The 26175-nt window shown below is 37.6% G+C and overlaps 2 protein-coding genes across 3 annotated transcripts in view; one reads left to right on the forward strand and one right to left on the reverse strand.

Annotated features, from left to right (window-relative positions):
* MRPL13 (mitochondrial ribosomal protein L13) overlaps positions 1–9922 on the reverse strand; it is a 32547-nt gene extending 22625 nt beyond the window's left edge. Inside the window, exons 1-4 of one of the 2 annotated variants that reach the window (XM_051610191.1) lie at positions 9807–9921; positions 8908–9031; positions 4496–4589; positions 2768–2828 (exon numbers count right to left, since the gene is read on the reverse strand). In XM_051610191.1, coding sequence (XP_051466151.1) covers positions 2768–2828; positions 4496–4589; positions 8908–9031; positions 9807–9833 — 306 coding nt within the window. In that variant the 5' untranslated portion in view covers positions 9834–9921. Of the gene's footprint in view, positions 1–2767; positions 2829–4495; positions 4590–8907; positions 9032–9806 lie in introns of both variants that reach the window. The other variant, XM_051610192.1, reaches the window with a different exon arrangement.
* Positions 9923–9971: 49 nt separating this feature from the next.
* MTBP (MDM2 binding protein) overlaps positions 9972–26175 on the forward strand; it is a 28361-nt gene continuing 12157 nt past the window's right edge. The window contains exons 1-15 of the mRNA XM_051610190.1: positions 9972–10062; positions 10593–10673; positions 11088–11161; positions 11253–11398; positions 11881–11939; positions 12822–12966; positions 14370–14487; positions 17006–17140; positions 17958–18052; positions 18862–18934; positions 20381–20498; positions 22220–22393; positions 23289–23402; positions 24837–25001; positions 25376–25469. Coding sequence (XP_051466150.1) covers positions 9999–10062; positions 10593–10673; positions 11088–11161; positions 11253–11398; positions 11881–11939; positions 12822–12966; positions 14370–14487; positions 17006–17140; positions 17958–18052; positions 18862–18934; positions 20381–20498; positions 22220–22393; positions 23289–23402; positions 24837–25001; positions 25376–25469 — 1655 coding nt within the window. The 5' untranslated portion in view covers positions 9972–9998. The remainder of the gene's footprint in view (positions 10063–10592; positions 10674–11087; positions 11162–11252; positions 11399–11880; positions 11940–12821; positions 12967–14369; positions 14488–17005; positions 17141–17957; positions 18053–18861; positions 18935–20380; positions 20499–22219; positions 22394–23288; positions 23403–24836; positions 25002–25375; positions 25470–26175) is intronic.

Genomic DNA, 26175 nt, shown 5'->3' on the forward strand with positions numbered 1-26175 from the left:
TTCAAAATTCAGCACAAATTCTTCTGAAGCACTAACTACTACCTGCAAGGAATATAAAGGTCCAAAGTTAGTAAGAAAGACACAATGTCAATCTCCATAAGTGAAAATATTAGATCATCATCCATCCATCCTATCTTGGTACCTTATGAAGGAACTAGAAGTGATCAAGGAGGATTATCTAACCATATTACAGTAAACATGCCTAAATTCTGTTAATTATACTTATGACTTTCAGCCCCTCACAGAAACATAAACTATAGCATTTTGCCCCAGATTACTCATTATAACCTTTTTAATTCACTATTTGTTGTGCACCAGTTTTTCATAAAACCTGTCTCTCCAGAAACTATGTTTAAACAAAACTGTAATGGAAAAATATTTATCTTGGGGATTTGTATGTTTGAATTTAGACATATGTAAGTAAAGACAATGCTAAGAAGCGTGGGAGTCCTATTATAAACATGCACTCATGAAGTCTTACAAGCTTGAATCTGTTTCTTACATAAACCCAAAATGGTCATTTCCATTGCGAAATCTCTACCTAACACCACACAAGTTTACAAGGTGTTATGTCAACATCCTTTTCCTTGGAAGTAGTCTCTTCCATTAACTTAATGCCTTAATTTCTGTAACAGCATTATTTCCAAAAATAATGTTGATTCATCTACTGAAGCACTGCCAGGATGAGCTACCAGAAGACAACAGTATTGAGGGCAGAGAAAAAAAAAGTAGCTTTCAGGATGAAAACAATGCTCCACAGGATGAAGGCTTTGATTCCACAGAAAGATAAGGTCTGCTTCCTACAGCTATCTAACTCCACTGCCTTCATAGGAATTGAATTTAACATGCTTAAAACAGAAAAGGCCTCTATTTTAATTCAAAGAAATGAAATACAGTGGTTTACAAAACTCTCCACAATAACTATGCATCCTTGAGATCATATTTTGAAAACACAAATCCTATTTAGACTAGACATTGTTCTCTTTACAGTAATTCCTTTTCAGGTTTTAATAGCTAGTTTTAAAAATAAAACATGTTAATAAAACATAATCATAAATTCCACCTTTGTCACATACCAATGTATTTCACACCAAAACAATTCAAATATTAAAGAAATGTTTCTAGCAAAAAAAATCACCTGCAAATCAAGACCTGCAACAGGTAATATGCAGATCATGCCAAATTACCATCCACTACTATTATTTATGACAAAAATATATGTGAAACATCTTTGTGAGAGGTACATCCAAATGTTTCAACTTCAATAGAATGAAAGAGTTAATTTCTGACGGGTCTCCACAATTCTGTTTTAAAAAGTTTCTCTCCCTTAATTAGACCAAGCCTTGAGCCACATCACCATTTGCTGAGCCTCTGTCCAACAGACTTTAGTTATTGGCAATGTATTTAATCCTCTGCTGTTTCCACAAAAAAATCTTCTATGAGTCTGGCAAGAAAAGAGGTATTTCAGACTGAATGTCAGAAGGTAATTTATGGAACATCCAGTTCCCAGGCCCTAACAAGTTGTGTTATGCTGCCTCCCAGTGCACAGCATCTGTCTGAAGCCCAAACGAAAAGGCTGAAGGATCTTTAGACATGGAACTACCAGTAACTCCTAAAAGAACTACAACTATCTTAGAGCCTGTTCTCAAAAGCATTTAAGTTGTTTTGAAAATTTCTAGATAGAAAATACTACTGAACTCCAGAATTTCATTTCAGTTTAAATAAATAAAGAAATTGCAGAAGTAAAAACAAAAAACAGGGAAATGCATACAGCAGACTGCTTTTTAATTGAGCAATTGTACAACGTCTTGTTTCATGCAGACTTAGGACAAACCACGATTTCTAAATCATGGATCAAACATAACTCACAAAACCCAAGAATTTCACTGCAGACAAAATTTCTCTAGGAAAAAAAAGTGTTATAATATTTTATATATAAGGTGACCCAAGCCAAAGCATTTAAAAGTAAAAAATAAACACAGATATCTGTTAATGTCTGTTGGCCTCGTATCATGTTCTGAAACACTAGTACTCAGAGAATTTTCTCTTCCAATGCTGACCATTCAAAACCCTCGTAAAAGTAATTTCGTAACTGTGCAACTGAACGTGCCAAACTGTTCATATCTATCACACTATTTCTTTAATCAGTATCAAATGCATTAACACTGACACTCAGAATTTACAAGTCAAATGCAGATATTTAATAAAGAGGCTTAAGTTCAATGTAGTCACCATTTCCAATTCTTTCACAGACCATGAACACACATCATTGCAGAAAAGATTTTAAAAAAAATAATTAAACAAAACCTACAGTTGAATTTTACTGAGAGAAGGAGGTAGATGTACTTCATAACAATTTTAAGATTAGCATCATTCTTGCTGCCTCTTAAAAAAGGGAGTAGGGTCGTTAAGCTGAAGTACAGCTTAGCCAAGTCTAACTTGAGGCAGCTTGCTTATGAGAAAGGTCAGACCTCTGAAACTAAAAGCGAGTGAATCCGTCAATAATGAGTGAAGCAAATGAACTTGATTTGCTCATTTGGACAGCATGGAAGAATCATGATAATGCACAAGCTTTAATCTATCCCTCAAAACATGCTTACAAAACCACTGTCAGAATCCAAGCTTCTAAGAGCCTTAACAGAATGTTTGTAATTTAGCTTTAGACATGCAGGTAACCGATGTCTTTTGTTTAGGGGAACTAGTTAAAGGAGAACTAGTTTAATGAAAACAGCTTTACAAATGGAAGGGAAGAATGGTAAACACTTACAGCAGTTGGATCCTTCAAATGGAGCTGAGTTGCTGTCACTTGTTTGAAACCACCAGGATAGCTAGAAAAACAGAAGAAACATACAAGCTTAAGTCTATGTGCTCAAGCATGATGGCAACACAGCATCACCACATCTCAAACAGCAGTGATATGGTATTACAAGCCTTCAAAAAAGGAAGCTGTTCTCATGAGGCCAACAACTATACTTTACTAGAAAGATTCTACCCTATCAAGCATCTGGTATTAGTGCCATTTGTACTTTCTTATTAACTTGAGTATTAAAAAGTCTGCATTTCACAAGCAGATGTATATGTTTTTAAAAATGCTTATTAAATAAATAAACAAACCATCACAGCCACAGCATACAATGGGAGGAAGATATGGAAAACCTGGAAATGTTTCAAGATGATCAAGACTCACAACCAGTCTGTGGTGAAGTAAGAGACAACCAGTTTGAACAATATTTAATATGCTCTTACAATTTTAAATAAACTTTAGCATTATTTGACATATCTACAGTAAAAAATAGTGACTTCCTGTAAATAAAAGTATATTGAAAAGTGTACTGCAATGCATTCACCTTTCTAAAGTCTACGTGATATGGTGAAGTCTTGCTAATTCACTTTTAAGCATATACTTGACACAAATACATTGGTGCAAGAATGAATACAGCAGTCCAATAAATTACTTAGATGTCAAGTAAAGATAAGTTTCATTTTTATTTAATTATTCTACTAGGTATCAGCCTAATTGAAATGAAAATAAACCAAACTTCATAAAACATGTCCACTTAGGGAGCTGCACAGATTTAAACATTTGTTTTAACTGTACAATTATTTTAACTTACTCAAACCTAACTTGTACACAAGTGCCTTTGCTTAGAAGTTTTTAGTGAAAAATTTTCACAAGTCGTAGGGGTGGCAGAGAAAAAAAACAACATGTTAATTTCCATCTACTCTGAAGAAAAACTTTTCAGGAACTCAGCAAAGGTATTTCAGGATTGAAATTAAAAAATGAGCTTTCTCAATGTGATTTATTTATCTCGTGACTGGAAATATTTCAATACTTAGAGATTATTATCTAGTGTAGTCACCATATAAAACAGGAGCAACTTTTCTTATTTGACTGAACTGAACATTGCCATGCAGTCTACAAGTGATTATTGTACCTCCATCTGTAAACAAGTTATGTCTGCCAGAATAATATATTGTACACTATTATATACAAGTGCATCTCATTACTTACTAGTTTTTGCAGTTTCTTTTTTTTTTTTCATCCTCTGATTCGATATTATAAAGCTAATAGGTAGTGGTAGAACAAAGGACACCTCAAATGTGCAGTGCCAAAAGGAGTGTCTTCTACTGCTTAGTACACAGAATAATCCTAACCATCGGGTTCATGGGTTCACCCAAAACATCTTGGCTCACCAAATCTCACAACTTAGTCAACTGCTCTAACTACTTCTAAGTTAGATTATTTCCCTAACAATATACACTAGGGGGGAAAAAAAAAATAATCAAACAAACAACAAAAAACCCCAAACAAACAACAAAAAAGAACAAGGTTTCCGTAATTTTAAACATCATAACACACGCAAACACAAAACAAAACAGGTAAGTAAGAATTTCCTTTTGAATCAATATGCTAAAAAGACTTTAGCTACTAAGAAAATATGACATTAAATTAAATTTACCACTAGGCCATTTGAATATTTATGATGAAGCTTACCCTGTATGTGAAGAATATACTTTCTGTTCCCATTTGTTACCAGAGAAGGCAATATGTCTTGTATTTATTATGACAACATGATCTCCACAGTCACCTACAAGGTAGAAATTTGTGGAAAATACTAAGAGAATCACAGGAGCATTCAACCTAAATAACAACTATAAGATGTGTGATAGATACATAGTAGCACATATATACACATTTCATAAAGCTCAAATTTAAAGATCGCAGCTTTTCGAGCCACATAATCAAAACCTGGACTTAAATATCAACCTTAATTACTATTTTTGTTAGTACTGTGAGATTAGAAGGCAGGTAAAACACCATCAGACTAAATAATTCAACAATTGCAATTATTCAGCAAAGTTCTGAAAATGTGGCTTACAGGCAAGTGCATTGTTTTATTCAACAGATTATACTGTATATGCACCTATATTTCAAAAAAACCCAGTATAAAAAAAAGGTTAGCTCTAAACAGTGATCCAAAATATTTGTTTAGTTTCAGTTTCGTCATTAAAATAGTACCAATGTTTAGAGGAAGATTCAATATTTTGTGTAAAATAGTTCTATCTAATAATTACAGCCTAGGGCTAAATAAATAAATAAGAATAAAACAAAAAAAGACTGTGGGGCAGCAGGGGGACAGAGAAGCCCCATAAAAAATCTAGAAGAGCTTTTTGGAAAAAAAAACATTTTCACCAATCAAGTAAAAGTTACTGTCACAGCACATACAGTATGTTTAGTGTTAAATCAGCAACATTCACATCACAATTTTTCTAAGCGCAAGGTCTAGAATCATAGAATGGTTTGGATTGGATGGGACCTTAAAGATCATCTAGATCCAACCCCCCTGCATGGGCAGGGACACCTCCCACTAGATCAGGTTGCTCAGAGCCCTATGTAACCTTGCCAGAAAGTTACTTTAATGGATCTTTACCAATAAAGTGCTAATAAAACCCACACTATCTCAAAAATATGATGAAATAATGAAAAAAAATGTAGTTTTTCATTTCAGAAGTAACAATCTTGATCATCTCTATAAACAATAAGCATCCACTCAATTGACTGGAAAATGATTTGTTCAAAGTTCACTCCCATATGCATTGCCAGATTAGAGCAACATAAGTATTTGAAGAGGCTCATTTGGTAGAAATATTTAATAGGTAACAAAGCAGCTACACTAAAAAGAACTTAAATTGAGCATGCATTTTTATAGGAGCATATAGTTAACCAATCCAAGCTTCACACCCCATTTAAGTTTTCTACCAGCTTTTCCTGCAGCTGTTTTTCAGTTGGGAAGGCAACAGAATAAGCTCATCTAAGGAAGTTTTTGCCAACAGTTCATTTTTGCCAACAGTTCTCCACTTGCACAAACACTGAATTAACAATTCCATAAACCAACAGATCAATTACGAACACGTAAAAGCCAAGAGAAAAACTAACCAGGATATTCACACACTTCCTGAATAACTGCAACCTGTTCCTTTTAAAGTGGATTAAATTTATCACTAGCTGATGTCTCCTTCAAGATTTCAAATTAATATGTTATTTGCATTGGTTTTTAAACAGTGTTGCTCCCATCATGGCAGTGATGGCTGTATTTAATAGGAAGAAAAGCAAAAATATTCACCATCTCCAGAAACACAGTCAAATCGCATCCCACTTTCAAAGAAAATATTCACAAAATATCATGCAAGAAATTTTTTTCTTTAGGTTATTTTCAAAGAATCATTGAAGAGTTTGGGTTGGATGAGACTTTTAAAGGTCATCAAGTCCATCCCACGTGCAATGAGCAGGTGCATCTTCCAACTAGATCAGGTTGCTCAAAGCCCCATCCAACCTGTGAATGTTTCCAGGGATGAGGCATCTATAACCTCCCTGGGCAACCAGTTCCAGTGCTACACCACCTTCATTCAAAATAAATATACATTAAATCAGATTTCTTTCCTTCCCTAACTGCAGCTGAAATTCAGCTCCAGATATTTTTCAACACAAAAAACAAGCAATGATTTTATGGAAGGTTATCTAGATGACAAAATAAAACAAACACACAAAATCCTCACACTGTTAGTCTACCTAAGGAACTGGTATCTCAAAGACACTAACTTCTTTCTCGTTTCTTCAGAAAAAAAACCACAAACAAACCACAAAAATAAGAAGTGTTAAATATATCAACCACAAATGAATGTGTACTTTGCTCTCTTACAGAGTATCAAATGTCTCAGTAGTAGTAACCTATCAATCTCAATCTCAGGTGTAGTGCATTTGCATTTGGTACTGATTTATATAATACTTCAGACCAAATTCAGTTACCTTTGAAATTACTTCCCACGACTTCATAACTTTATGGACATAAAAGTATCAAAGATCTTTCCCACAGGACAACCAAAAACATTCCTTCTCAGTGTCTGCTTTATTTTTCAGACAGCCTTAGTCTCCAGTGACATCTTGTGGATAAGATGTTATTTGCCAACAGCAGAACCCATATTAAAAACATCTTCAGAAGATTACAAATACTACCCTCTGTTATGAAAAACAGATCAAGCATAACTTTAGCATGTACACTCTGCATGTATGAGCTGAGTTTAATGCTTCCTTTATTTTTTAGTAATGTCTCTTGAAAAATTTGCATGAGTATTACAGGAAACATTATACCATCAATATGAGAGAATGAAATGCTTACACTGCAAGACAGACACTGCAGTATTGCAAGTAATGAACAAGGTAAGACATACATCTTTACTGCTGAAACATCAAATTTGCAGAAAAGCAAAACTATCTTTCAACAGTGAGTACGTCTCCCATTTAAGAACCAGACAGGTTACAGCCTCATGATCATAGAACGTCTGAGGTTGGAATGGACCTCTGGAGCTCATGTTGTCCAACTCTCTGCTCAAGCAGGACCAGCTTCTGAAGATCTCCAAGGATGGAGACTCCACAACCTCTTGGGTAACCACCTCCTGCTACCCTCACAGTAAAAAAGTTTCCTGCTGTTCCTGAAAGGTTTCCTGAAACCTCCTGTGCTTCAGTTTGTGCCTGTTGCCTCATGAAAATGGGACTTTTCTGCACCTGAGAATGAAGAACTACTCCAAGACTCTATAGCATTGTGTAGCTACTGAAAGGGAGCATTCAGAAAAATCTAATCAAGAATCGCATCAGAGTTTCGTTACAAGCAAAAAACAATGCAAAGAAACACATTTCAAGATTTTTTTTTTTTTAATGGAAGCACAACTCGCTGTAATTCAGCACCCTGAGTACTGTGTGGCGTTTTGGAGACTACAGTATGGAAGGACACTGAGGTGCTGGAGAGGGTGCAGAGAAGGGCAACTAGGCTGATTAGGGGTCTGGAGAACAGGTCTTATGAGAGGCTGAGGGAGCTGGGGCTGTTCAGCCTGGAGAAGAAGAGGCTGAGGGGAGACCTCACTGCTCTCTACCTGAAAGGAGGCTGTAGTGAGGTGGGTGTTGGCCTCTTCTCCCTGGTGACCAGTGATAGGACAAGAGGAAAGGGGGTGAAGTTGCACCAGGGGAGGTTTAGGCTGGACATTAGGAAAAAACTTCTTCCCAGAAAGAGTGGTCAGGCATTGGAACAGGTTGCCCAGGGAGGTGGTGGAGGCACCATCTCTGGAGGTGTTCAAAAAACGGGCAGATGTGGTACTTTGGGAGGCAGTTTTGTGGTCACCAGGATGTAGGTCTGATGGTTGGACCTGATGATCTTGAGGGTCTTTTCCAACTTTAATAATTTTAGGATTCTATGATGCTAATAAAAATAATTTATGAATTCATAACAAGAATGGGCCACAAAAATGATCAAAGGGCTGGAGCACGTCTCCTGCGAAGACAGGCTGAGAGAACTGGGATTTTTCAGCCTGGAGAGGAGAAGGCTCCTTGGAGATTTTCTAGCAGCCTTCCAGTACCTAAAGGGACTACAGGAAAGCTTGGAGGGACTGTTCACAAGGGTGTGTAGCGATAGCACAAGGGGCAATGGCCTTAAAGTAGAGCAGGTTAGATTTAGTTGAGAAATTAGGAAGAAGTTCTTTACAACAAGAGTGGTGAAGCATTGGAACAGCTTGCCCAGAGAGGTGGTAGAGGCCTCATCCTTGGAAACATCCAGGGCCAGGCTTGACAAGGCTCTGAGCAACCTGATCTACTCAAAAAGGCCCCTGTGCACTGCAGGGGGGCTGGACTAGATGACCTTTGAAAGTCCCTTCCAACCCAATACATTCTATGATTCTATAACAAGATTTATATGGATTGGTAAAGACAATGGCATAAGATTGCAGAGGGGTATGAAAGCAAAAGATGAGAAGGAAATACAATTTGTAATTTACAAACAACTGAAAAAAGTAACCTTATATATGAGAAAAAGACAAATGAAGGAAAGCAAAACCACTCTTATCCACTGCAGTACTCACTTAGTGCATGATAAATAGGTTTATGTCTGCCTTCAAGTCTGATTACAGTTGCAGCTGCTATTTTTCCTGGTGGTTGCATCTTCGCATCAAGCAGATACCAGGCTCTGGCAAAAGTAGCCCATTGCTAAAGAGAAAGAGAGGCAGTACTTAACATAGTGAGAGAACACATGACCATACATAAATCTAGTTTCTCTAACTGGGTCAACACTTTTTTTATGCTCCAAAATACTTGAAGGAATATTAATACCCAACAACCTTCTCCAAAGACCTTGAAATGGATGGGGAACGCCAGAATACACTGCGATACACACACTGCTCTATGTGCTTCCGACACCTGTGGTGGCAACAACGCCATAAAGTTACCACCTCTGAGGGTTTTTGTTTCAAAAACGAAGATCTCCTGCTGCAAGCTTTCATTATTGCTAGTTGAACTGTAAAATCACGGGCGGCTATTTAACCGCAGAACATCTCAAGTAGGAAGGGACCCATAAGGACCATCGAGTCCAACTCCCTCCTCCTTCCAGGATCACCCAAAGCTAAGCTGTGACTAAGAGCGTCCTAGTGCCCAAACTCCTCTTGCCCTCTCCGCGAAGGAAGGGCACAGCTCCCCCAGACGCAATCCATGTTCCGCGCCGAAACAGCCCGAGCCGCCTGCAGCGGGGAAGCGTGTCCCTGACGGAGGGTCACCCCCTCCCTGACCGCTGCAGGTTCCTGCCAGCCGCCCCTCACGGCCACCAGCGGAGCTGAGGGGCACACCGCGGGGAGCGGGGGTGAAGCGGCCCCGACCCTCCCCGGGCCCCGCCGCCCGCCCGCTCCCTCACGGCCCCCCTGGCGCCAGCGGGAGGCCCAGCAGCCGTCCCGGCACAGCCTGCACCGAGGGGGAAGAGGCCCGCGCTCACCTGGGCCGCCTTGGTGTAACTGGCCATGCCTGCCGGCTCAGCCGCCCGCCCGCGGCCCAGGGGAAGGGAAGCGGAGCCGCGAGGCCGCCGGCCCGGCGGGAAGCGGAAGCGCTGCCCTGCGAGGGGCGGTGCGAGGGCAGCAGCGCGGGCCGTTCGGAGCGGCGGCGGCTCCGTCCCCGTCCCCGCCCGGCCATGGATCGCTACGTCCTGCTCCTCAGCTGGGGGCAGCGCAGGGCCGAGGGCGGCCCGGGGACAGGTACGGCCGCGGGGGGCCGGGAGGGCTGAGGCCGCGGGGCCCGGGAGGGCTGAGGCCGCGGGGCCCGGCGGGCGCGGGGCTGCGGGCTGCCCTCCGCCTGCTGCAGCGTCCGCACCCCGGCCGGGCGCTCTGGCTCCCTGCCTTGTTAAAGCCCCTCATTTTCTTTCCGGCTGAAAGTCTCAAGTGACTTAAACCTTCAGAAACCTTGTGGGGGGGGGGGGAGGGTTGTGTTTTATTGCGACTCTGCTGCATGACTCCGTAGACCATCCGTAAGATGCGCACCAATTTAGCGGGAATTTTACAAAATTTGTCTTTTTTTTAAATTCCTCTAAGTCTCTAGTTGATAGTTTGTTTTTTTTTAAACTAAACTCCATTGAATCGTAGAACAGTTGGGATAGGAAGGGACCTTTATAGGTAATTTAGTCCAACCCCCAAAAAAAACTTTATACTGTATTTGCAAGGAATAAAGACTCGACTTCTGTAAACAGTGGATTTAAGAAAAAACTTTATTTATTTATTTTTCTCCCCAGCTGGGACTGCTGCAAACGTTTATCAGTTCCTGAAGGAAAGCTGTAACTCATCTTTAAATGCAGATGTGAAAGCATTCCCAGGTAAGTGTAGTAATGGGCAGTAGTGAAAGGCAAGTGTTGTCGGGGAATTGGCCTAAACACATTTGGAGAAACCTGTTGGTTTAGACAAGGGTTCTGAAAAAGCTGACTTTGAACTGACAGCTTAACAGCAAGCAGGAGCAGGAAAGGTCCTCCAGACAGAGGATCATTAATAGTTAACTACTTGCCTAGATACTTACCTACGCCTTAATATGTTTAGAGCTGAATTATGATGCCAAAATAAAAAAAAGTAATTTAAGTCATTGTCCTGGTTAGTTGTCTCTGGTTTAATTGCCTATCCTGAGTCAAACCGTGATTTAAATGATTTGCAGTCTTTCAACAAATATGCTTATTATAATAGGAAGAATAGATTGTATTGAATTGATTATTTTAAATAAGTGTTTTATCTCTTTTTAGCATGTTCAGTGGCTGGTATTCCAGGTGTAAAGAAATGGTATTTCGCAAGTCATGTTATATGTGGTTATTATCAGGTAAGAGAAAATTCCTAAGTTACTCAACTCTCTGCCTGTCTCTAGTGCAAAGTTAAAACTGTGATTCTCAAAATTATTTTTGCTTGATCAGTTCTGCAGTTCTGACTGGGAGGAAATAAATTTTGACACACAGAAAAATGAAGACCCTCTCCACGCAAGTATTGATGAATGCCTGGGAGCCATACAGAATTTTGAGGAAGAAGACAATAACAGTAGAGAGTCGCTGTCTATGGCTGAGTATGCATATTATTATATTTATTGAAAGTGTAGTGATCTGACATTTAACAGTAATAACCCAAGGGAATAAAAAAATGTAACAATTATGAGTTGTTACCAAAGCAACAGTTAACGTGAACAATCCTCTACTGCTACTGAACATAATTCTGTGTAACATAGCTTTAATTTTATTTTGGATATGGATGACTTTTATAGAATTACTGAGCAATTTCCTAACTGCTGACAGTTATATATACAAAAAGAAGGTTTGTGCTAAGAGAAAGCTGACTGTCTTGAATCCTTTTTTCAGTTTTACTGCAGATTGTTTTTAAGTCATTTAGCCACTTCTGCCTCAGTAAAAGAGGAGATAAATACATCTCCTTGCCTGGATATATTTTGCAGAATTTTAAAGATACAAGATACTTACATCAGATAGTGTTCATTAGTTGTAACTTTTTGTTTCTGAATGTTTTGCTTCCAACCATCTTTGTCTTAATTTTCAGTATCTATGATGAAGCTGCAGAAAGTCTGCATCAGTTAGCTGATAAACTTCCTGCCCCAGGTAATCTCTCTTTAAAAGAACAATTTATTTTTTAGTTTATCCTGTTAGTAATTACTCTAAAAACTCAGCTGGTAAAATCATAGTCAAACAGAAAAATTCAGAGGATGTCAGTTGAATTAACTTGTATGCAGCTCTTGCAATTATTTCAGGGAAGTTGAGCATGATTTGCATCAAAAATCAGCTTATGGAGTAGTTTACTGCTTGTGTCTTTGGAAGGCTGTATTTCAGTAGAGATCAAGGTACCTATTTATGTAATTAATTTTTCCATCTGAAATGGCAGCAAAGTCACTTATGCTTCATAAAGCAATATGAAACAGCATGCGACCATAGGAAATTTCTATGAAAAAAATGAAAGTTGCTGACATCTGATTTACCAGCTGATTGCTTGTAGGTGGGAGATTAGAAGCTGTGAAGGAGCATAGATCAGAGGTACTGGATTCAAATTTTAAAAACTGGAGATGCATGTTGGAGTTACATAACACTGCAGTAATTGATTTGGGATGGCAAAGGAATTGAATGTGGAAAGAACGAGAAGTAAGCAGTTTGGATGTTAAAAGGACAAAAATGGCATAGCATAGTTGTACTAGAAACAGTGATAGAGGACTCTAATCTGTCAAATACAGTGCTGATTGAGAGTGGAGAAATGCACAGAACTGTAACTGAGCAAAAGGTAAAATATTTAACTTTGCTTTAGTCTAAGAGGAACAGCAAGAGATGAGCTAAAATGCATGACAAATGTTTTAAATCTTGCTGAAGTTAATTAAAAGTCACTCTTTAGGCTATTTCAGTGCAGTTAGTGATAATCAGTACTTTTCTATCTAGAAATGACTGGACCATTTACTGAATAATGGTACTTTGAGTCACATATCACTGTTTTTATAGGCAGAGCAATGGTTGATGTAATACTACAGGCTGTTGAACGAGATGGACCGAAGTTAAAAGACTGTTTACCTGCTATTGGTGCCCTGAAACACCTGAGAGAATGGCACGCTGCACAAATCACCATTGCAACCAATGACTCTAAAAGGTATGCTCTATATTTTAGGTCTACGAACAAGGTCACTCTTGTTTTCTGTTAGTATATGTTAGTACTTTATTTTAAAACACTTTATTTGAAAATAAGGCACTGTAGTGTCTTTAGCACTTTACATGGATACGCTGCAAATACACAGATTTGTGTTCTGTTATTGCCTGAGGGGAGCAATTCCTCATTCTAGTTTATTGTAAATACAGGCCCTAACCAGAAGGGCAGGCAGAAAAGCAAGCCCTCTGAAGCACCTGTTTCTATGACAGCAGAAAGTATAATATTTTCTTTTTTACTTTCCTTCACAAGTGGTTTCAGTGTGCATTTTATCTTTTGAAGATTTACCATGCTACACAATAACTTATATTGATCATAGTTTTCCAATACATTTTATATTACCTTTGGTATTGCATTTAAGGGGGAAAAAAAGTCTGATGAAAAAATGGAGTATAAATGCACAATTACTTTCTGTATGTTTCTTAAGAGTCTTAACACTGAATTATTAATTCACTTTTAAATTAAGTCCAGTATTTTCTTTACTATCCTCCTCTAATTGACATAAGTAGGCCATGTTAGGTCTCAGTTTTCTTCCCTGCACAGTAAATTATTGTGTTCCCCCTCCATACCCAAAAGATTCAAGTTTGCTTTGTAGAATATGTGGTTAACCTTAATCCTAAATTAAGAAAACTGTTTAAAAGTAAGACATTGAATGCAATATACCTACTGTAGAGTAATTCTGAGGTGGAAGATACACTAATGGCAATGACTTCCACAGTCACTTGATCTCGGTGCTCATTGATACCTTCCTGTGCAGCCAGCTTTTCACTGAATGAATTTTTCTGCTGTCTTTTATGTAAAATGAGGCCATTTGGGTACATAGTTGCTTTGATGGAAGTTCTTTAACCAGTTTTTCCCATTCTTTTGATGGTGCTGATTTCTCTTTGAGGACAGACTAGGTCCCACAGATACTGGTTGTTCTCTCTCTCTGTTTTTGCTGAATTTGGGCAATACTTGTGCTGCAGTCATATATTTACTTACCAGGCTAATTGCAAACCATCTAGATGAGCCAGTGATGGCAACTTGGTTTTGCTTCAGCTTCCAGCACCCAATAGTATCCCTGCAGCTTGCCATTGCCTGTGGTACTTGATGTCTGACAAAGTTCTTTGCTCTCACGTTCATGGAGGTTATCAACAACTTCCTTTACAGAGCCTGAACCAGCAATTCTATAATATCTTGTACATTGTGGAACATAAAGCTATATAGCTGTATATACATATAAATGTCTGTCTTAGCATACACAAGACTGCTTCAGTGCTGAGAGGTTATAGGTGAATTCAGTCAAATTGTACTGCATGTTAGTTTGCAAAACTATAATCAATAAGATTATTTCTTCCTTATTTTTACAGTAGCTGGCAAAAGATTGCAGACTATCTATCAGCAGGCTTTGTATCTTCAGAAAATATCTTGAATATTATTGATTCAAAAGAACTCTGGAGAGGAAAGATTCAGATATGGGAAAGAAAGGTAAAACAACTTTTTTCACCTATAGTTATATTTTAAAAATCATCTATGCACATCATTTAAAGCATGTGTGGTACATTGCATTTTATGCTCTAACCAAATTTGGTTTTGTCAGTGTAATTCAAAGAGGTAATGTGCTACATATGTGGGTGGGGAAACCACTTGTTTTTTTGCATGATTGAAGGCTACTTGAGATCAAGGCATTGAGATCTGGATATCAGAAATCCAGGTGCTCTCTTGAAATCATAGGATGCTGTGGGTTAGAAGGGACCTCTGGAAATCATTGAGTCGAACCCCCCTACCAGAGCAGGACCACCTAGGGCAGGTCACAAAGGTGAGTCTTGAAAGTCTCCAGAGAAGGAGACCACAACCTCTCTGGACAGCCTGTTCCAGTGCTCTGTGACCCTTACAGTAAAGAAGTTTTTCCTCATGTTGAGGTGGAACTTCCTGTGTTCCAGTTTGCGTCTGTTGCCCCTCGTCCTATCACAGGGCACAACTGAAAAGATACTGGCCACTCCTTGACACCCACCCTTCAGATATTTATCACATTAATAAGATCCCCTCTCAGTCTTCTCTAGACTAAACAGCCCCAGGTCTCTCAGCCTTTCCTCAGAAGGCAGGTGTTCCAGTCCCTTAATCGTCCTTGTAGCCATCCATTGGACCCTCTCAAGTATATCCCTGTCCCTCTTGAACTGGGGAGCCCAGAACTGGGCACAATACTCCAAGTGGGGTCTCACTAAGGCAGAGTAGAGGGGGAGGAGAACCTCCCTCGATCTGCTGGAGACACTCTTCTTAATGCACCCCACGGTGCATTTGGCCTTCTTGGCCACAAGGGCACATTGCTGTCCCATGGATAATTTGTTGTCTACCAGGACTCCAAGGTCCTTCTCCATGGAGCTGCATTCTAGCAGGTTGGCTTCTAACCTGTACTGGTGCATCTTCTTGTTCCTCCCCAAGTGCAGGACTCTACACTTATTCCTGTTGAATCTCATCAGGCTGCTCTTTGCCCACCTCTCCAGTCTGTCCAAATCTTGTTGAATGGCTGCACAGCCTTCAAGTGAATCAGCCAATCCTTCCAGCTTCGTATCATCAGCAAACTCACTGAGGATACACTCTGTCCCCTCATCCATGTCGTTGAATGAAGATGTTGAACAGGACTGGACCCAGCACTGAACCCTGGGGAATTCCACTAGTTACAGGTCTCCAGCTGGATTCTGCACCATTGATCACTTCCATCTGGGCTCTACTGTTTAGCAAGTTCTCAATCTGTTTCACTGTCCACTCTTACACTCTGCACATCCTGAGCTTGCTCACAAGGATGTTATGGGAGATAGTGTCAAAAGCCTTACTAAGGTCAAGGTAGACTACATCTGCTGCTCTCCCTGCATCTACCCATTCAGTCACACCACCATAGAAGGCTATTAAATTAGTCAAACATGATTTCCCCTTGGTAAATCCACACTTGCTACTCCTGACAACTTTCTTCTCATCCATGTGCTTAGAGATGACCTCCAGAATGAGCTGCTCCATCACTTTTCCAGGGATGGAGGTGAGGCTGACTGATCTGTAGTTTCCTGGATCATCCTTCTTGTTCTTTTTGAAGACCAGAGTGACATTGACTTTCCTCCAGTTCTCAGGCACCTCTGTTGTTTTCCATGATCTTTCAAACATGATGGAGACTGGTAAAGCAACAACATCAGCCAGCTCTCTCAGCATTCATGGGTACATCCCATCAGGGCCCATGGACTTGTGCATGTTCAGTTTACGCAATGGATCTCTAACCCAGTCCTCATTGACCAGTGGAGAGTCTTCCTTCCTTCAGGGTTTCTGTCTTACTTCCAGATGCTGGGATTCACGAGGGCTGGCCTCAGGAGTCAAGACTGAAGCAAAGAAGTTATGCAGTAACTCTGCCTTTGCTGAATCCTCTGTTACCAGGGCTCCAACCTCATTCAGCAGTGGTCTCACATTTTTCCTATTCTTCATTTGACCACTGATGTATTTGAAGAAGCCCTTCTTGTTCTCTTTCACTTCCTTTGCCAGATTTAATTCTAAGAGGGCTTTGGCCTTCCTTGTTGCCTTCCTACATACCCTGACAGTGTTCCTGTAGTTCTCCCAAGTGACCAGTCCCTTCTTCCACAAGCTCTGAACTTCTTTCTTCCACATGACTTTTTTCAGCAGCTCCTTTCTTATCCATTTGCCTATTCAAATTTGCTATTCAAAATTGGTTTGTTTTTTATCTATCACAAGTCATTATCATGTAACTATGTAATTCTTGGTTGCAAGTACATGTCTAGTGTTTCTGCAAAGAATAGTAGCTTTGATTATGAAAAGGTATTGTTTAAATTTTCAGTATTAAGGTTTTGGATAGAGTAGTTAGTTACCTAAGTCTACTATTTTTTATGTAGTTTTGCAAATCTACTGCAAACAAATATAATACTTATTCTTTAAAATAATAATACATGTAAACAGCCTAATTTTTCTCTCTTTTGACACATTTATTGTCTCTTTTTTTGTGTTCCAGTTTGGATCAGAAGTTAGGTTTCCAGAATTTTGTTTGAAGAGCATGTCAGCAAAAACATTCAGCACTTCACATTTGAGTTCTTCCTTTGCTGTTAAAAAAGAGCCACAATTGAGAAATACTGATGCTTTGCCAGAGGCAAGTATTATTCTTGATCTTTCTTTGAGGTATGAAAATCAATCTGTTTTACTTCCCTCAGAAAATTAGTAATTGGGGAAACCTTAGTCAGAATTGAAAATTAAACATAAAAGTAATGATTGCAAAAGTTTGAGGAATACTTCTTTTGTGCTTGTGTGTTCCCAAAACAGGTCCTTAAAATGTCATTGTTTGTTCTTAGGAATGCAATTCCAAAATGTTTTTCAAGTAGAAATTGAGACTTCGTTAATTCTTAATACTCAAAATATGAAATTTATTTATGAATTTTGTATTTATCTAACCTTTTCTACTTAATTTAAAAATCTGTTGTTTGATTTTGTTGTGGGTTGTTTTTTTTCACTATTGTTGCTGTAATGTTCCATGTTTTGCACTGGAAATAGATATTTGATGAGAACTCCAGAATTGTATTTGTTGATGAAAACAAAAATTAGTGTTTATGAGAACTGATGTCAGTTAAATAGATAATTATTTTCAGTGTTACAGTGTGTACATTTTTAATTACATTCATCTGTTCCTGGTCGATCTTATTTTTCTTTAAATTTGCATCAAATGGGTTGTAACTCTTATCCAATGGTTGACATTCTAGAAAGTAAGTTTTATTAACCAGAAATAAATACCTTCCTGTTTATAATATAATTATGTTTAATATGGCATTGTGATATATATATATATATGCCTATATTTCTTTATACCTCTTTCAGATGTATGGCAAAAGCCTCCAGCAGATCATCTGAGGAAGTTCCACTGTGATAACCTCATATATAGCATTACAGATTTTTTTTATTTGATGTCTTTTCAGGTTTTCCATTACTATGGTCCTGCACTAGAATATTTACAGATGGTATTGCTCTCTGATCTACCTTCCTTTTTTATATCAGATCTGGAATTCGAGCTGTATCCTTTTTAAGGATCTAAACTACTACTGATAATGCTTTATAGCAGAAGGAAAGCAATCAGGATCTACCCAGGCAAGCAACACATGAGGATTGGCAAAGGCTCATTCCATTCTAGCCTGCCAAAACAGTCATAGTGCTTCTTCACAACTGGATTTTTTAATGTTGAAATTTAAATTACACAAGCAATAAGCAGCTTTTTCTTATATTATTGCACATATACTTTGTGTGTTGGTGTGGATGCTATTTGTGGGGATAGAACAGAGAAATATTCACTACTGTGAAAGTTTGACAAAACCTATAACAAGCCTTACCATTACTGTGTAATTAATTAAGTACCATTAATTATTGTGCTTTACAATAGAGAAACATTTTTTTTCACAAATCATGTTTTTATTGGGTAGGTGCAAATTCTGTGACAAGGTATAGCAGAGGAGTTTTCTCCTGAGTTGTGTATGCTGCAGAGATGTCAAGGGGTATTCCTGTTGATTTTAAATAGAAGTACTTGTGGTATTAGTCTTGCTGTAACAGTAGCAGCCTAGGCTGTACAGACCTGCCAGGTTTTTTAATAGATAATTATCTGTTTATGCCTGCCTATATTAAAGATGTCAATGGTGTATTTAATCATGTAACATTTCCAAGTGTATCAGGTGAGTTCTGCGTATTTTGTGGTATTGCAGCATCAAATACTAGACAGTTGTAGTCCTTTTGTGAAATATGATGGCAATGTGATTTGTAAAAGAGTAAAATATATGTATGTAAAGCATACAGTTCTTGTGAAGATGAGGTTCCTTAAACTGTTCTGTTCAGGAGTCTGGCAAGAAAGAATATCAAGGAGACATGTTCGTTGCTTTTGGACCAGATTTCTTCTCTCTCTGGGAAGGTAAAAACTTATTTAGGTATAGTAAAAAAAATGAAGATACGGATATTACTCATAAAAGATACAGGGGTAATATTTTTAAACCTAGCCTCTGTGTAAGCTCCTTAAATATTTAGTTCTAAAGCAAATTGGGCTTTTAAATGTTTATGTTATACAGGTCCTGACAATTTGTAAGCTCACTGAAGGTTCTTTTCCTTTGCTAAGTTTCCATTCCCTAAAACGTTTTGTGATGTTTAATCCTATCTTCACAGATAATTTCTGTGCTATCACAATGTAACTGTTGCTGTTTTTTTTTAATTATCAAAAGACAGGCATGTGTGCAGCCCACAAAATATATCTAGCTAGTCTGAAGTGGTAAGCTTTTTTATTTTGCATGTGCATACTCTGCTTTTTCCATTCTGCTTTTGGATAAGAAGAGCTCTTGAAACATATACAGGTCTACTTTTTTGGTTTTGTTTTCATTTTTTCCCCTTCAGATGATAGTATGTTTATTCATAGCTACAGTATTAGTTTGAAAATATTTTTTCTGAGTTTTTAAGGTGATCTATGCTTGTTTAGGAAAGTTTTTAAAATTTTTATAAAATAAAGCTGTGCCAGTCAAAACAGAGCTTGCAATGTGAAAAGGCTGATACAGTTATAATGAGTAACTGATGTTCTTTATTTACTGTGGAGATGGTATTCCATTATCAGGCTGTATGTTATATCTTCAACTTGTTGTTTAGATTTTTAATAATGTTTTTCTCCCTCTGCCACTCCTTCTCCATTATGCTTAGCCAGAAAAAAGAAAGAATTCCTTTTTCTGATGTACCAAAAATATCTTTTGGAATAGTTTATATCAGTAAAAATCCCAAGTAATTTTCATTCTACATGAGGATACTGAACATTTGGTCAAATTATCTTTTACAATTTAAAAGCTTGCATTTCTGATAGTTCTTTTAAAGATAAAGCTGAAACAGTTATAACACATTCTCAGGCTACTTTTAGAGTGTACACATGTTGAACTGAATATGTTTTCAAGATAATTTCTGGTAGAGATTTTTTTTTTTAGTCTACTACTGGAAATATTACACATTTGTAGGCTTTTCTAATCGCTGTAAAAGCTTTTTTTTATTGCTTGAGTATTCAAACACTCGTGCATTTTTTCTGTTAGTGCTGTATATTTGAATTCTCTTTTCCTTCTGGATACTACTCTGCAGTAGTGTTTTTAGCCAGATTATTGAAAGCCTGTAACAGGTAACAATTACCTTTTTCTAGATGAAATAGAAATTCAGCATTTAATGATCTCTCAACTGGGGCAAAAAATAAGAACAATTTTTAAGAAGTGTAGAATAAAGATATTTTTCTTCACTTGAAGTACATTTGAAATGATGGCAAATCAGTAGTTCAAGAATGAAATGTAAAATAGGTTTGAGTAATATTTAATGTATTGTATTTGCTCTCATTATTTAGGTGGGAGCTCTCTTTACATTGCCATGTAATGTAAGCAGTGTAGTGATCCCATCCCCTGCTCAGTTGAGTACCAAAAAATGGAAGGAATACATGGCCAGAAAACCCAAGGTCATTACTGGTAGGTAAAAGGAAGATGACTACAGGTTTGTGTTGTGGTTAGCTTCATATGTGTGTGTACATATATATGTGATGGGTTTTTTCTATACATTTGGGATGCCCTTTTGTTCTCCAGTGAAATTATGTCACTTATTGTAATCTTCATTGGCACAAATGCACAGATTTGTTGTAGAGGAAAATTGACAGTAACATCATAGCAAGCATTAGAGAAACAGTGCATCTCCTTTAAACTATTCCTGTGTTCTGTCTGTCAGCTAAGATCCAGCTTCCACCACCTTTCTAATGCAATTGTACAATCTGGACAAAGAGGTTTGCTTCTGTAGATGGAAATCCAGTGTGCTTCTCTTAGATGCTCACCTTCTCACCTAGGCATTTCCAGTAGTTTTTCAGTGCACTTGCATTTAATTTCAACCTCTTCCTAGGAAAATACAGAACATCAGGAAATGTTGGATGCCTCCATTCACCTAAGAGCTAGTGTGCTTACCTAGTGATGGAGAATAGGCTTCCTTTCCCTTGCCCTCTCTTCCCTTTCCCTTCTGATATAAACTCTTCAAGAAAAAAAAAATACTTTATATTTCTTAATAACAAAAATTTATAATACTAAAAGCCATTAAGCTCTGATTGAGTTATTTATTCAGACAGTACTGCAAATGTAAGTGATTTGACTTTAAACCTTAGTACATCAAAAGTACTCATTCTCTCGTTTTCTGCATCTACCAAGGTGCTATAAAATATTCCTTTGTGTAAAAAAAAATAGCACGCCCATCCTTTAAGTGTTACCATCAAGTGCTACATTAATTTATTTTCAAATCTGCATTCTATATCTCTGTGATTAAACATGGAATGTGTTTGTCTGTTACCCAGGCTATGCACAAGTGTGAAGCAGTGAGCAAAGCTCTTACTAATGAATAATGCAGTTTCCTTGGGAAGAGTGTGTGCACTGTTTCCTCATTCTTCTACAAATAGGTGTTCTTCCAGTGGAACATTATTTCCATTCACATATGCAAAAATGCTTGTTTCACCCAGCAGAACAGACCCTTCTCAAATCATTACATATGTAACATATTGTTTGGGTGACTCTTTATTGTTTCGTGGTAGAAATACAGCTTTGCCAGTTAAAGGCTTGCTTTAATAAGACCAATGAAAAGAGCTTCTCTTTGTTGGTGGTTAGAGTTGCTTGATGTCCTTTGTAGCCTGCATTAAAAAGCTGGCCCTTGCTGCAGTCACAGGAGTTCCATTAACATGAGGAAAAACTTCTTTACTGCAAGGATGATGGAGCCCTGGAACAGGCTGCCCAGAGAGGTTGTGGAGTCTCTTTCTCTGGAGACTTTCAAGATCCATCTGGACGTGTTCCTGTGTGATCTGCCCTAGGTGTTCCTGATGCAGCAGGGGGGTTGGACTTGATCTTCAGAGGTTCCTTCCAACCCCTATGATTCTATTATTTTATGAGTTTGGTGATGATAACATGCTAGCTTTAAGCTAGCTGCATACTCCAACTCTTCTTTGCTCCTGTAGCTCATGTATTTTTCCCAGCTTTGTAGCATGTACTTTTTTAAGGAGCAAGTATCAGCTGTAGTTAGTGTCTCCTAAAAAGATTTTAGTAAGATTTCTTATAGAACAGGAGAGAGCAAGGGAAAGAATTTTGATAGCAGATTATAGCTTATTTTAAAGCTGCTTTCCTGAGGGTGTTTCACAGTTGTGTCCTATGGTGGTTTTTTTCAGTTCCAGAAGTTGAACTGAAGGGAGAATCTTGCCGATACTATTTCTTGTTACAAGGCAATGGCTCTGGAGGATGTAAAGCAACCTTGATTCATTCAGCTACCCAGATTAATGGCATGGCCACTCTTGCTGTAATAACTGGGAAGTTAAAGATAAAAGCAGAAGAAACAGAGTCAAGTAAGAATTATTACTTATTCTAAGAGTATCCCAAGTTATAGATTCCTTTTATTTATGCCAGTCTGTGTTAAAAGGGAGAAAACAAGGAGTAATATTACTTTTTGATTAATATATCTATTATTTCAGAAATATTTTTTCAAATTGATAAAAAATATAAAGAGCTTGTTAATTCACGTAATTTACTACTACCATATTTTTAAATAAATTACATAATGTTGTAGTCAGTTATTTCTCATAACTGTGATTAGTCATGTTTTAATGTACAGGGATATCCTGGTAATATTAAGGTAAATCAAATTTGCAAAAACTTACAGTTTAAAAAGTACATGTTGTTGGTGTAAAGACTAACCAGCCCAAGCCTGAAATCTAAGCAATTACCTGTTGACAAGCCTATTTCATTGAGGGTTTAAAATAAAACCACAAGACCAGCAGGCAAATTGAATTTCATGACCATATCTTCAGTTACTTGGCAGATGTTCCTATTACTGCAGAGTGGTGAGGATATGGACTAGCAGATGATCAGCTACTCCACTCCATAAGAACACATATGTAGACATTTATTAAGAGTAGTTGTCCTGTTACAACTACACATACTAGATAACTCTGCTAATTCATGTATTGGCTCTCAATAACACTGACAAAGAGCAGTGACCTGCATCTTATCCTCTTACATCCTTATTACTGAAGTAAATCCATGTGTGGTATGACTGACTGCTTCCCATTTGTCCTAATTAAAATCCCATTAGTGGGGTGTCAGAAGCCTGAAAGTCCTTCACCATATGTTGGGAGAAAACTCAGGAACTTTTAACTTTCTTTGTATGTCAGTTGTGTTAGTTGTGTTGTCATTACACTGTTTTTTTGCTGAAATTAAAAGTATTTCTCCTAATCTGCACAGGCTGTTGTGTTGCTGATTTTATCAAGTGTCTGCCACGTTTTAGTGGAGAGGAGATAGTACAGAGAGAAAAGAAACTGTCTTGTCTTCAAGTGTTTGCCTTGAAGGAATATCTCAGTAAGTAACAGGTAGAGGGCTGTACATTCTCCAACTAGTATTGTAAAGGTCTTTATTTCAGACTGAATGTGATGGCCTTACAAAAGTGGATCACTTTGTGCAGGAAAAAGTGGAGGTTTTAAACGAAGCTTCTTAGAGTATATCCATGATTTTGTCAGATAATGACTTCTAAAGTGAGAAAAAGAGAATGCTGTACTTAAAATAAGGCTTGTGGGTGTTTGTTATGTTAAAATTCTGAAAGTTCCAGCACAGTTTTGGAATAACTCTGTGGTAATTAACTTTTTATTTGCTTTGTTTTTTCTGTGCTTTTTTTCCCAAAAAACCTGATGTGTGTGTCTTCTACAAAAATAAGAATGCTGGTTTGGGGTCTTTGTTGTGTGGGGTTTTTTTTTGTTTGTTTGTTTTTGTGGGTTTTTTTTTGTTGTTTGTTTTGTTTGTTTGTTTGTTTTTTTCTTGTTTTGTTCTTGTTGTTTTCTTAATTATTTTTTTTAATTATTCTGTCTTGTCAAGGTCTTAAACAGCAGAGGAGAGGCATGCATTAGAGATTTGTTACATTTATCATGCTTCATCATTCATAATAATAGCTGAAAGGTCATCCTTTGTAGATTTTCATGACGGCAAAGAAGCACATTTGACTGTCCTGATTTTTTCTAAGTCCATTGCTCAAAGAGATTCAATTAAAACAAAAAATGCTTCTCAGAGGTTGGCTAGATTATTCAAAATAGTGTACTGTGAAGGTAATTTAAGTATATTATCCTTAAGAGAATACCAGCTTACAGAAACCAAGATTTCTGCTAATAGTCTTGTATTCTACCTCCCACCCCTGTCAACTTGCAGTCATTCTCGGATTCCTGTTCGTATTAAGCCTGAGCTTGAGGCAGCCTTATAGCTTGTTTTAAGTTTGTTTTTAGTCATCCATTTCCATTAGGAGGAAGACAAAATAGGAGCAGTTGGGATTTGCTAGTCATCCTAAATCATATCAGAATTACCTGACCCTTGATATTCTGACCAAAGAGATCAGAACAGGCTGTCAGTTATATTGGAGCCACACTTGTGCCACAGCGGTCAAAATAGGTGGGAAAGAGACTCTGCAGACTTGGAGCTTTTCATGTTTAGGCTCAGCAAGTCCTGATGTTTATCTCTGAGGGATTAAAACCTTGATATACTCAGAAATTCACAAATACAGCAGTTAAAGGACTGTAAAAAGATGATTCACATGTGATTCCAGCTGTTCTCACTGCTAAGTTTTTTCACTTGCCTATGGACTAAACCACTCATGCCTTACTTAGGGGTACAGTAGTAAACATCAAGTTAACTTACTTGTGTTATTGCTTTGGGGTGGGGATTTCTTGGGGTTTTTTTGTGCAGGCTCCAATTTCTCTTTGTTACTTAGCAGGTGCAGTAGCCTTTCTTTCCTTCTCTTTCCATTTATAGAGAGAAAGGAACTGATTGAGCAGCCTCCAGTTATTTCTACTAAGGAGTTCAAAAACTTGCTAGAACTTACAAGAGAGTATTTTTTGGACCTGTGTAGCACTAGTCTTCCTAAAGCTGTTCTGCTGAAAGTTTCCAATAACACTAGGTCATGCACTGTGACTTCTGGTAAGTATCATTTAAAAAATACACTGCTTATTCTCTTTTGATGTATTTTCATACCTGGTGTCAGTTTTTTACTAAAAGAAGGAGAGTTGTTTACCAAAAGAGGGAAAAAGAGAAGGAAAAACAAAGTAGCTTTCTAGGCTTTTTTAGCAAACTGAAATTAATCTTCCATCAACTATTTCCTTCCTTTTCCTTGACAAAAAAACTTCAAACAATTATGCAGAAAGCATTTCTAATCACAGCACCAGGCAGATTTTCCTTATATTTATATACTTTAAATATATATAGGAGTATATATATACATATATATATATATATCTCTAAATAATAAGATTCTTCACTTCTATTAAGGATTATCCACCAAATATTTCTTACAGAATCTGATTTAATGGAGCCAAATCCATTGGAGTGGCCAGAAAGACATGTTCTTCAGAATTTGGAAAACTTTGAAAAAAACAAGCAAAAAATGAGGTAATGGTGAAATATTGGACATTTTCTTTGGAGATGAACATCACTCTAGAGGAACCATGTCTGTTGGTAGCCATTTTGTAAGCTGTTTTCAAATATATTGATAATCTCTCAGAGGAAACAATTCTTAAAGCTAAAACTAAGGTTCAGTCAATTTCCAAAGGTGTATTTGGTTGGTATTTAAAGTAGTATTGTTTTGATTTTTATTGACAAAACACAGCTGAAAGTTAACTAAAGGTAACATATTTCTGAAACTAAATTACCAAAATGGCTCTACTAGAAAATAGCCATCCTAAAAAAATATACAAAAGCTTTTTCTTTTTTTTTTTTCTCCCAACATGCCCTGGAGCATAAGTAATAAAGGTAGTACAGTTACCACAGTGGGTTTTGTCATCATGTACAGTGTGTTTCTAATCTCCTTCCATTTCCTTAGGAGTCAGGACTTGGTATCAGGTCTCAAGTAATTTTCAAGTAGAAGGTCCTATTGTTTTTATGTTTGAAATTTATATTTAGTTTTGCTTTTTCTTCAGTGCTGTTTAAGTGAAACCTGGAAACCTTTGTGTCACTTCATACAATCTATTGATTTCAGTTCAGCACTCAATTTGTGTAAGACTTCATAATCGTTCCTGGGTCTCAACGTTTTTGCTGACAGACCTTTAGAGCCAGATGTCCAACTGCCTTTTCCTTAGTCAGTTCCATCCCATTCCTC

Source organism: Apus apus, chromosome 2, assembly GCF_020740795.1.
Source record: "Apus apus isolate bApuApu2 chromosome 2, bApuApu2.pri.cur, whole genome shotgun sequence".
Lineage (NCBI taxonomy): Eukaryota > Metazoa > Chordata > Aves > Apodiformes > Apodidae > Apus > Apus apus.